The 12,038-nt window shown below is 46.4% G+C and overlaps 1 protein-coding gene across 1 annotated transcript in view; it reads left to right on the forward strand.

Annotated features, from left to right (window-relative positions):
- ZDHHC21 (zinc finger DHHC-type palmitoyltransferase 21) overlaps positions 1-12,038 on the forward strand; it is a 325,920-nt gene that overhangs the window by 184,422 nt on the left and 129,460 nt on the right. The window contains exon 6 of the mRNA XM_069626058.1: positions 6,760-6,876. Within this exon, the coding sequence (XP_069482159.1) occupies positions 6,760-6,876 (117 nt within the window). The remainder of the gene's footprint in view (positions 1-6,759; positions 6,877-12,038) is intronic.

Consider the following 12,038-nt stretch of genomic DNA (forward strand, 5'->3'; position numbering starts at 1 on the left):
GGCAGTCCCTTGTCTGTTTTTATGACTGATAGCTGGGTCTTCCCCTCCTTACTCTTGCCACTCTGTACCCTGGGAGCTCGGGACACTGACACTCTGCAACTTCTATCCAGTCCTTTCATATATTCTTGATTATATGAAGGTCCCTTGCCTGTATCAATGATGCACTCTTCAGGCTTCCTCTGCGCCACCTCTTTCCAGCACTTTGGACATCAATGAAAGAATAGTTTAACTCCTGTAATCCTCTTCAGAGAATTTCCATAAGAAAATAAATTCGGTTTTATAGGAAGAAAAGGAGGAGTGTCACAATAACATACAGTGGTACTGTCGGAGGCTTTTCTTACAGATCCTGGTGATTTCAGGGACTCAAAGGTAAGATGGTTAGGGAGTTTAACCATGGAACAGGAGTCGCCATCCACATGAGGGAAGTCCCTCCCTGTGAAGTCCTCATGCTTTCTACCGCCCCTAGGGGGAATATCTAGTAGGGGCCTCACCTTCCTAGCCTCATGGGGAAGCCCCTCCCCCCATGGGGAGAAGTCACGTGATCCCACGATTCGTAACACCAGGCATATTTACTGGTTTGGTAAATATGACGACAATGCTAAACGTAATAAACACTGGAAAAAGCGGGGAGAAGACTGACCCTTGCAATGTCCCAAATCAGGCCCTACCTTTTGGCGAGACACAGAAATCTATGCTCAACTACTGGATGCTTCCCTGCAGGACACAGGAGTGCCATTTAAGAATGGTACCGCAAATAACCTGCTTGGTTCCCCCAGTTTTCATTAGGGCTTGAAGACTGAAAAGCGGCTACCACCGTAGGTGGTACTTTGTGGTCAGTCAGGGTGATTGACATGTGCTTTGCTCTAATTGATGGTTTTCTGCTGGTGTTTAGGCAAATACTTTTTTATTACAGCTTTATTAAGTTTCCTTTGTGATTTCCAGGGTGGGCCTGTTTATGAACAACTACATAGAAATTGGTGTGCCGTTTTAATATGGATAAGCAATAGGTCTATTCCTACTTGTTATCATACTCTTGAGTGGATCACGCCCCTGCTCCTCTGCTGCTTCCTAATCTCCCTGCTACCATCACCATGTCCTTTCATCTGCCCTTCTTCCCCAAAGACGATACAATACTATTGCCCCCTACCAACCCACTGTCCGTGAAGTGATCCACTCCTTTCTCATACCCTGCCCACTTCCTGCTGCTCGGTCCCCACGACCTGCTCCCTTCCTGCACAGCTGTCTTTGTGTTCTCTTGTAGCAAAGATAATAGTGTGCTTTGGGCACGTGATATTTGAGAGATTATTGTCAAAATTGCAAGTCATCATTGCTAAATTCACCTCGGGGAGGTTATTCAAGCAGTGCCTTTTTACAATTGGCATCTCTGTGGATTGTTTAGAAGTCTACTAATTGTCATAGAACATGCTGGTGGTCGTTACATCTAGGAGCAGCATTCTGCGTTTTCACAAGCCCATTTTTCTGTGACTCACAACAGATCTAATAGGTGCGTTTTCAACTGCTAACCTATGACTTAAGTGCAGTGCTTTAAGTGTGATTGGAAATCGAGGGGGCCTCTAGTTAGGGTGTGTGTCCCAAGTACACGCCCCTAACGAGCCCCCCCTCGATTAAGGGCAGGGAGGACTGGTAAAAGAGGTGGAGCACATTGGCATTATTACCTTTGATTTACTTTACTTGAAATTGTTTGTAGGGCGCATCCAAAAGAGGCCCGGGGGCATATGTACGCTAAGCAATCAGAAGAGAAGATCCTGGAGGCTAACGGGGGTCTAGCCGCTAACTTATCTGAACAGATTCGTTTTGAGTTGTTTGTAGGGCGCATCCAAAAGAGGCCCGGGGGCATATGTACGCTAAGCAATCAGAAGAGAAGATCCTGGAGGCTAACAGGGGTCTAGCCGCTAACTTATCTGAACAGATTCGTTTTGAGTTGTTTGTAGGGCGCATCCAAAAGAGGCCCGGGGGCATATGTACGCTAAGCAATCAGAAGAGAAGATCCTGGAGGCTAACGGGGGTCTAGCCGCTAACTTATCTGAACAGATTCGTTTTGAGTTGTTTTTTTAATGCTTTCAAGGTAGGACAGTTTCTTAAATCTAAAGGTAGTTCATTCCATTTGGCCGGGGCATCCGCCCAGAAAGCCCCCCTCTTGCCAATTCAAGTGAGGTTTTCGGAATTTGCAGAAGTTTTGCATCATTAGAGCAGAGGGAGCGCACTACCGCTTTACTTTTTAATCTATCAGCAATATAGGTGGGGAAAGATCCATTGAGGGATGTATACATGATAGTAAGTAACCTAAAATCTATCCTCTCCACAATAGGAAGCCAGTGCAGTTTTCTTCTCCCCTCCGACAAATGTGCATACTTTCGCATCCCCATGATCGCTATAATGGTGCTATTCTGAACCACTTGAAGTTTGGCAAGTTCTATTTTTTCCCATCCCTACGAGAAAAGAGCCACAATAATCAATTTTTGAGGAGATGATGGCTCGAGCAATCGTTTCACAGCCCTTTTGAGATTAAAAAAAAGGGTTAATGTGCGAAAGAAGCCTATTATAGTAGGCTGATGCTGAGACCAGACTATTAACATGAGCAAACATGTTCAGGGTTTGATAGTGTCAATTCTGATATTTTTATTTTTTATTTTGTGGGAATCTCATAATTCGCAATACGGAAAAATTCATCCTCTGCGTCAAGTTTAGTGAGTCTAGGCCTGGACCCAACGATCATAAGCTCGGTCTTGTCGTGATTCAGAGCCAGCCCGTTCAAGTACAATCCATTCCTGTATTATGTCATATACATTTGATACTGCTATGGCGTCCTCCTCATAAATGCCTGTTAGGGGGATGAGACATTGCGAGTCATCTGCATAGTTTGAGAAGCAGATCCTTTTCTCCTCTAGCATGTGAAAGAAGGGAGCTGTAAAGAGATTGTATAAGACCGGGGATAGAGAGGCCCCTCGTGGAACACCATAGCTAAGTGTAACCAGGTCTGCTTCCGCTTGCTTGCTACAAACCTGCATAGTCCTCCTCCCTAGGAATGACTGCATCCAGTCCCTTGCTTGGTAACTAAAATTTGCTGCATTCTGCAGTCTGTTCAGGAGAAGAGGATGATCCACTAAATTGAATGCTGCTGATAAATCCAAGGTCATCAGCAATATTGTTGTGCCCTCATTGATGTTAGTCATCATGTTAGACTTTAGTGCCAGCAATGCTGATTCGGTACTGAAACCTGGTCTAAACCCAGACTGACCTTCATTCAAGATGAGATGATCTTTTATGTGGCACAAGAGTTGTTCATAAGCTATTCTGTCTATTATCTTCAAAATGAAGGGAGAGTTGGAAATTGGCTGAAAATTGGTAGCAATTTTTGGGTCCTGATCAGATGTCTTTAGCGGGGGGTGGAGGGGTGATCCAGGAACCCTTCATTCTAGTGGGAATTCTTCCCTCTCTATAAGAAGCATTAACAATCCTAGTGATTGAGATAATCAGAAGCTCAGAACAGGACTTGATAGCAGCGGCTGGGAACTGGTCCCCTTTGCAAGCTTAAGTTTAGCTAGAATAGTGCGAAGTTCATCTTCCGTAATGCTCCTAAAATTAAACTTAGGTCTAGACTGCACTACGGTGGAATTTTCTCTGTGTGGGACCATAGGTGGTTTTATTAGCCGTGTATTTACGGTTTGCTCAATGACATTTTGAGATTTTCTTTTTTTTTTCTTTCTTTTTTTTGGTTACCATGGGATGCTGAATATGTCTAACCATTCCTGATCTTTACAGATGAATTCTTGATATTTAATATCAGATTTCTCCAATTCCCTAAGGATTGCAAAAATGTCCTTGGAATCGTATTGGGCATTTTGACTTTTTTTTTTTATAATGGCCAATTTTAATTTATTTGCCGCCCCCTGATAGGTTGTCCTATCCTCTTCCTCCTTTGACTTTTTCCACTGGTAGGTTTTCCTTTTTACTATTCTTAACTTCTTGAGTTCCTCCGAGAACCAAATGTTTTTTGTGTGACTATTAACTTTCCTATTTTTTAAAGCAGCTAGTACATCATGAGCTTTAGAGAGGGTGTTCAGAAAGGTGTCCGTCATACCCTCCACATTCATGGGAGGGGACAGAGCCCCCTTGGGTATGGGTGGTATCCAGTGCATCATGGTTTTCGGATTGATCCTCTTCAGATTTCTGGACATAATCCAGTTTTTGGTTTTGGTGTAGTTCTTTTGCGCTGGCTCAGTATGTAAAGGTGTGATCCGACCACGGACATAAGGACATATCACATATGTTGATCTTTAAATTAAGTGAAAATACCCAATCCAGCATATGACCCTTAGAATGAGTGGGCTTATCTATGTGTTGTAAGAAGCCCAGAGTTTTCATAAATCTGACAAGTTCTCTGGCCGCAGTGTCTTTGGGATCATCCTTCCAAGGATTAAAATCTCCCATTATGAGCCAGTTGGCATTACCCGTAAGTTGGTACAGGACCAGGCTGTTCAGTTGAGATACAAACTCTGGCATGATGTTAGGGGGACGATATATCAGCATGAGATTCACTGTGGTGGAGGCATCCATTCTAATTTTAAGACGGAGGGTCTTGCACCCACTAGATCCTTGAATATTAGCCTTCCATATATCCAGTGATTTATTTTTTAAATGATTGCCACACCTCCCCAATCCCCAATCCCCCCTGATTCTCCCTGTTGGCACATAAGATACCATAATCTTTGGGGGTAGCAAGAGTCAGTGAAGGGCCTGCGGCCTCATGCATCCATGTCTCAGAGCACAGATGTCTAGGTCTCGCTCTGATATGTATTCCGCTATTTCAACTGCGTGCTTAACCATTGATCTAGTATTAAGAGAACTCAGAGGTTCATAGTCATCTTTGTGTCATGGGCTATGTTTTTCTTATGAATGTAGAACATTTTAGTATTGGCATCCTCCTGGGCGGTGGACAGATCACATGTGATGAGTGAAGCCAACTGGCCCAGTATTGGGTCAGCTTGGTGTTTTTCTGGATCAGGGGTACCCTCCATGATGCTGTTAGTATCCAAAAAGACTGCAGCCTCGTTCATAACCAAACCGTCTACTATTCCCTGTAAATTGTCCCATGGCGATGTGACAATACTTTGCTCCTGGTGGTAACTAGTCTTATTACTTGCGCAGCGATTTACCTTGTTTCTGGGGTCTGGTGCTGATTTACAGGTATCAAAAATGGTTTTGGCCAAAGCAATGGCAGCCAGTACTTCAGTGATGGCCGTGAAGTAAAGCGACTAAGACTCCTTCACGGACCGCCACAGACTGCTTGGGGTCTCGCGCCGGTTCTGCAAATTTGAACGCACGGGAGCTGCTAAGCCCTCTGGGGGCTGTGGTCTATAAAGCTGCTTCTGATGTATGCACAAACTATTATAGTAAAAACACCATTTACAGGCGCCCAGCCCCCTCCTTTTAAACAGAAGGGCCTGGGCGCACCAAAAGGTGTAACACCAGTTTGCCCCAGCTTGCAGGCAGGCCGTTCATTCAAGGAGCCTAGCCTGCTTTAACCACAGGCTCCTTGAATGATGGGTCTGCCTGCTGCTGGTGTCTCTGTACTTGAAACAGGAGGAGGGCTGTAGGGCCCAGTCTCTCCTATTGTTTCTGAGTAACTAGTCATCACCCAGCATGAAGCTTAGTTGGGCGATGATTAGTTACTAGGAAACAAAAGAAGAGGAGGGCAGGCCAGCACTCCTCCTGTTTCGAGTACATAGACATCAGGCAGCCCGCACTGCACATTTACACCTGCTGCTTGCAGGTGTCAGTACTACACTGGCTTCCTGAAGTGTCGGGTCGGGGTGGGCCCCGGCAGTGCCCTGGCTTGGGAGCCCTTTCTGGAGACTGCCGGGGCTTAGCTCTGGCTGGCCCCGGCTTATTTAAAGCCCTGCTTAAATGTCAGTATTTAGTTTTTGTTAGGTTTTGTTTTCACTAAAGCGGCAAGAACACCTGTTGGCCTCGAGTGGTTTTAGCAGTGGCCCATTGGGTTTGGGCCTCTTGCGCATCTAATGCTGCCTACTTCTTCAAAGGCAGCAATGGCGGCCTTCTTCTGTGCCATTTCTTGTCAGTACCAGTAAATGCTCTTCGAGCAGTGGGGAGGGATTCCGCCAGCTGTTCTGAATGCTACGTGATGCAAAGCGGCCAGGCAGCTTTGCCAATGCCCTTTGGGTCGACTTCAGCGTAGTCGTTGTACGCGTCTGTATTTATTGCCCATCATCTCTTTCACCTATGAAGTGTTGTTGGAATGATGGAAATCTTTGACGAATTTGACTCCAATCGCTTTACTGAAATGTGGTTTGGTTTACATTCCATTAATTATTTACAATTATGGTGCAGCATCAATGTACAAAGAAAAAAAGCCCAGAGGGCGTGAAGAAAATATTTTAAAGAGTCTAAAAATAGTCTTTAGTTGGATTCGGTTATAAGGCTTTTTCAGTTTTTATGTATATCTTGTTTTAGAAGTCTCTAGAATTATTTAATTGCAGTAATGTTATCATTTCACCAGGGCAAAGCTCCCTGTTGCCTTCCCCACATAAAATAGAAAAAATATATCTCCACCCGGAGAAGGGCCTCGGGTGGCTGGAAACAGCGGGCAGCGAATGTCTTTTCTCGCCCGCTGTTCCAGCCACTTCATTGGCTGATGGCCCTTCCCTGGGCTCAATGTTAAATATCTTTGTTATTGTACAGGGCTATGTAATATCTTTATTCCCAAATTCTCCCCTCTAGGATCTCTTCGTATTTAAGCATGAACTTGCCCTTCTGAGGATGTCCACCTTTATGGGTATTTTCTTGTTTGGTGGAATGTGTGGACTATTTTATTCTCAGCTCCAAGGAATAATCACTGTGAGTACGAATTTGTTTCATAATGATTTTTGTGTCTAAATGTGCAAAATGCTTATTTTGTATTTGTTGATGATGGACTCATCCAAAATGCATTGGCCATACTTCATCTGCCTTCATTGTACCTCGGATTCATATTTGGACATATAAAAGGATCATACACCAAATATAATATGCAGTTTGTTTTGTCGATGTTGGAATGTATTCGGTTTTGGCCCATTGTGAAACAATAAGATCGGCATGGGAATGTAGAGAGAAGGGATAAGGCATATAGAGGGACACTTAGCTTGTAGGTGTCCTTTGGCTATGTTCCAACCCATTAGTTGCCTATGACCGTTATAAGAACATTTGTTGTACCTGTCTACCCCTGACCTAACACAACATACGGAGGTCTGCTGTATTTTTTTTGGAAGCCATTGATTGCACACAAGCTGTACAGAGTCTAACACAACCATTTCCATTATGATCTATTAGCCAAACCCTCAACCCAAATGAGCACTGACCCATATCCACCAAAACACTAGAGCATATAAGGCACATGCTCCACATTTGGTGTTGCCCGTGATATGCATCGGTAAAGGTGAACCCTGTGTCCCACCACTTTCCAGTTGGTCACTGACAAAGCTTTCCGAGTGGATCATTATTTCTCGTCAAGGACAGGAATCCTATTCCTCTTTCTACCACCCGGATTCTTTTCTCATTAGTCTTCAAGCTCCATTGATGATGTTTCTCCAGCATCTTGCAAGGATTGACATACTCATGTTATGTTATGTTATGTTATTTTGCACTTATATAGCGCCTTATATACCATTGGTATGGTCTGAAGGCGCTGGTAGGTTGAACGCCCTTGGGAACCGCAGTTCAGATCAGTAGAGAGAGTAGGGAGAGTCAAAAAGGTGCGTGTGAGCACCGGATATGTGTGCAGCTCGTGCGGCACTTGTGTAATAGCTGCTTCTTATCGGTAGGTGTGGTGGTTGAGAGATCAGGAGAATGTGTTCGTTCTGGCAGGATTTATCCGGAACGGATGTGGCTGCGTTAGGCCTGAGGAAAACGCCTGGCTGGGGGTGTGAGACCAACAGTGTTTACATAAAATGATGTGGAGTAAGCGGCGGATGTTCGTATGAGAACAGTTATACCGAATGGTGTCATAGTATCACTGTGTTCTAGTTGAGTGGTGATGTAAAGGAGAGAGTAAGCGTGGTGGTGTGATATGATGGGTTATATGCTTTTTCAATGTGCAAACTTCTAAATGCAACTTTCCAGAGAGGCTACTGGGCGAAACTTCTAAGTACGATTTTCCACACAGAGGCTATTGGGTACACTTCCAAATTCAATTTATCAGAGAGGCTATTTGGCACACTTCCAAATGTAACTCTCACAGAGGCTATTGGGTACACTTCTAAATGCAATTTTCGCAGAGCATCTACTGGGCACACTTCTAAATTCAAGTTTCCAGAGAGGCTATTGGGCAAACTTCTAAATGCAACTTTCCAGAGTGTCTATTGGATACACTTCTATAATCAACTCTCACAGAATGCTATTGGTAGTACTTCTAAATACAACTTTCAAAGCGTGGCTAATGGGCATACTTCTAAATGCAGCTTTCACAGAGGATATTGGGCCCATATCTAAATTCAGTTTTCCACAGAGAGGCTATTGGGCGCACTATTAAAATCAATTTTCCAGCGAGGCTATTGGGAACATTTCTAAATTCAATTTACCAGAGGGGCTATTGGGCACACTTCTAAATGTAACTCTCACAGAGGTTATTGGGTAATTGGGTACACTTCTAAATTTCACAGAGGGGGTATTGGGCACCCTTCTAAGTGCAACTTTCACAGAGTGGTTATTGGGGACACTATTAAATTCACAGCAAGCTTATTGGGCATACTTCAAAATGCAACTTTCCAGAGTGTCTATTGGGCACACTTCTTAATGCAGTTTCACAGAGTGAGTATTGGGCACACTTCTAAATGCAACTTTCACAGAGGATCTTGGGCACACTTGTAAATTCCATTTACCAGAGAGGCTATTGGGCACATTTCTAAAATTCAAGGAGAGGCTATAGGGCACACTTTCTAAATGCAACTTTCACATGCTAACATTCACAGTTCTATCTAGATGCGGCGCAGGCCAATATTCACAATTCCATCTAGGAGTGGACATGCTAACTTTCACAATTCCATCTAGGTGTGGACATGCTAACTTTCACAATTCCATCTAAGAGTGGACATGCTAACTTTCACAATTCCATCTAAGAGTGGACATGCTAACATTTCTCAATTCCGTCTAGGTGCGGACATGCTAACTTTCACAATTCCATCTAAGAGTGGACATGCTAACTTTCACAATTCCATCTAAGAGTGGACATGCTAACATTTCACAATTCCGTCTAGGTGCGGACATGCTAACATTCACAATTCCATCTAAGAGTGGACATGCTAACTTTCACAATTCCATCTAAGAGTGGACATGCTAACATTTCACAATTCCGTCTAGGTGCGGACATGCTAACATTCACAATTCCATCTAAGAGTGGACATGCTAACATTTCACAATTCCGTCTAGGTGCGGACATGCTAACATTCACAATTCCATCTAAGAGTGGACATGCTAACATTTCTCAATTCCATCTAGGTGCGGACATGCTAACATTCACAATTCCATCTAAGAGTGGACATGCTAATATTTCTCAATTCCATCTAGGTGCGGACATGCTAACATTCACAATTCCATCTAGGAGTGGACATGCTAATATTTCACATTTCTATCTAGGTGAGGACATGCTAATTTTCACAATTCCATCTAGGTGTGGACATGCTAACTTTCACAATTCCATCTAGGTGCGGAAATGCTAACTTTCACAATTCCATCTAAGAGTGGACATGCTAACTTTCACAATTCCATCTAAGAGTGGACATGCTAACATTTCTCAATTCCGTCTAGGTGCGGACATGCTAACATTCACAATTCCATCTAAGAGTGGACATGCTAACATTTCTCAATTCCATCTAGGTGCGGACATGCTAACATTCACAATTCCATCTAAGAGTGGACATGCTAATATTTCTCAATTCCATCTAGGTGCGGACATGCTAACATTCACAATTCCATCTAAGAGTGGACATGCTAATAGTTCACATTTCTATCTAGGTGAGGACATGCTAACTTTCACAATTCCATCTAGGTGCGGACATGCTAACTTTCACACTTCCATCTAAGAGTGGACATGCTAACTTTCACAATTCCATCTAACGTTACGTTTGAGTGACACCTGTATAGTGGGAGAGAGGCCTATCAATGCAGTTTGGAGAAACAGACAATACACTTTGGGCACGGCGGCCCTGCTGAGTTTGAGATACCTGTATAGTGGGAGAAAAGCCTATCAGTGCAGTTTGGAGAGCAGGCAATGCAATTTGGGCACGGCGGTCCTGCTAGGTTTGAGACACCCGTACGGTGTGGGAGTGGGCTATCAATGCAGTTTGGAGAACAGACAATGCACTTTGGGCACGGCGGCCCTGCTAAGTTTGAGACACCTGTATAGTGGGAGAAAAGCCCATCAGTGCAGTTTGGAGAACAGACAATACACTTTGGGCACGGCGGCCCTGCTAAGTTTGAGACACCTGTATAGTGGGAGAAAAGCCCATCAGTGCAGCTTGGAGAACAGACAATACACTTTGGGTACGGCGGCCCTGCTAAGTTTGAGACACCTGTATAGTGGGAGAAAAGCCTATCAATGCAGTTTGGAGAACAGACAATACACTTTGGGCACGGCGGCCCTGCTAAGTTTGAGACACCTGTATAGTGGGAGAAAAGCCCATCAAATGCAGTTTGGGGCAACGGGGTTAGGTATCTGGTGTAAAGCTGTACCTCTCCCAACCCCGGCCCTCCTACCTTACTGGTCCTTGTAGTCGCTGGTTGACGGCTGGTCACTGGGGTGGCTTCCCCTGTAGACACCTGCTGACACTTCCTGGAGTTGCCTCTGTTGGAGTCGCCCTTGGCCTCGGGGCCCTTAGCCGCTGGGGGCTGCCGGGCAAAATGGGCAAAATGGAGGTCGGGGGCCGAAAGCACTCACCTGCCGATGATTTTTTTTTTTTTTTTTTTTTTTTTTTTTTTTAGGAGGCAGTGGGCGCCTGCAGCGCGGGTCGCTAGACCCTGGGCCCGGAAGCCCAGTAACCAATCACGGGCGGTGGGCGGGTTGGGAGGCGGGAGGGAGCAGGGCCACGCTCGGGGAAGGGATGCGGTGGGAAGGGGGGGTCAGCGGGGCAAAATGGAGGTCGGGGGCCGCAAGCACTTACCTGCCGATGATTTTTTAGGAGGCAGTGGGCGCCTGCAGCGCGGGTCGCTAGACCCTGGGCCCGGAAGCCCAGTAACCAATCACGGGCGGTGGGCGGGTTGGGAGGCGGGAGGGAGCAGGGCCACGCTCGGGGAAGGGATGCGGGATGCGGTGGGAAGGGGGGTCAGCGGGGCAAAATGGAGGTCGGGGGCCGCAAGCACTCACCTGCCGATGATTTTTTAGGAGGCAGTGGGCGCTTGCAGCGCGGGTCGCTAGACCCTGGGCCCGGAAGCCCAGGAACCAATCACGGGCGGTGGGCGGGAGGGAGCAGGGCCACGCTCGGGGAAGGGATGCGGGATGCAGTGGGAAGGGGGGTCAGCGGGGCAAAATGGAGGTCGGGGGCCGCAAGCACTCACCTGCCGATGATTTTTTAGGAGGCAGTGGGCGCCTGCAGCGCGGGTCGCTAGACCCTGGGCCCGGAAGCCCAGTAACCAATCACGGGCAGTGGGCGGGTTGGGAGGCGGGAGGGAGCAGGGCCACGCTCGGGGAAGGGATGCGGGATGCGGTGGGAAGGGGGGTCAGCGGGGCAAAATGGAGGTTGGGGGCCGCAAGCACTCACCTGCCGATGATTTTTTTAGGAGGCAGTGGGCGCCTGCAGCGCGGGTCGCTAGACCCTGGGCCCGGAAGCCCAGTAACCAATCACGGGCGGTGGGCGGGTTGGGAGGCGGGAGGGAGCAGGGCCACGCTCGGGGAAGGGATGCGGGATGCGGTGGGAAGGGGGGTCAGCGGGGCAAAATGGAGGTCGGGGGCCGCAAGCACTCACCTGCCGATGATTTTTTAGGAGGCAGTGGGCGCCTGCAGCGCGGGTCGCTAGACCCTGGGCCCGGAA

This window comes from Ambystoma mexicanum, chromosome 6p (assembly GCF_040938575.1).
Source record: "Ambystoma mexicanum isolate Mex_15411 chromosome 6p, UKY_AmexF1_1, whole genome shotgun sequence".
In the NCBI taxonomy this organism is placed as follows: Eukaryota; Metazoa; Chordata; class Amphibia; order Caudata; family Ambystomatidae; genus Ambystoma; species Ambystoma mexicanum.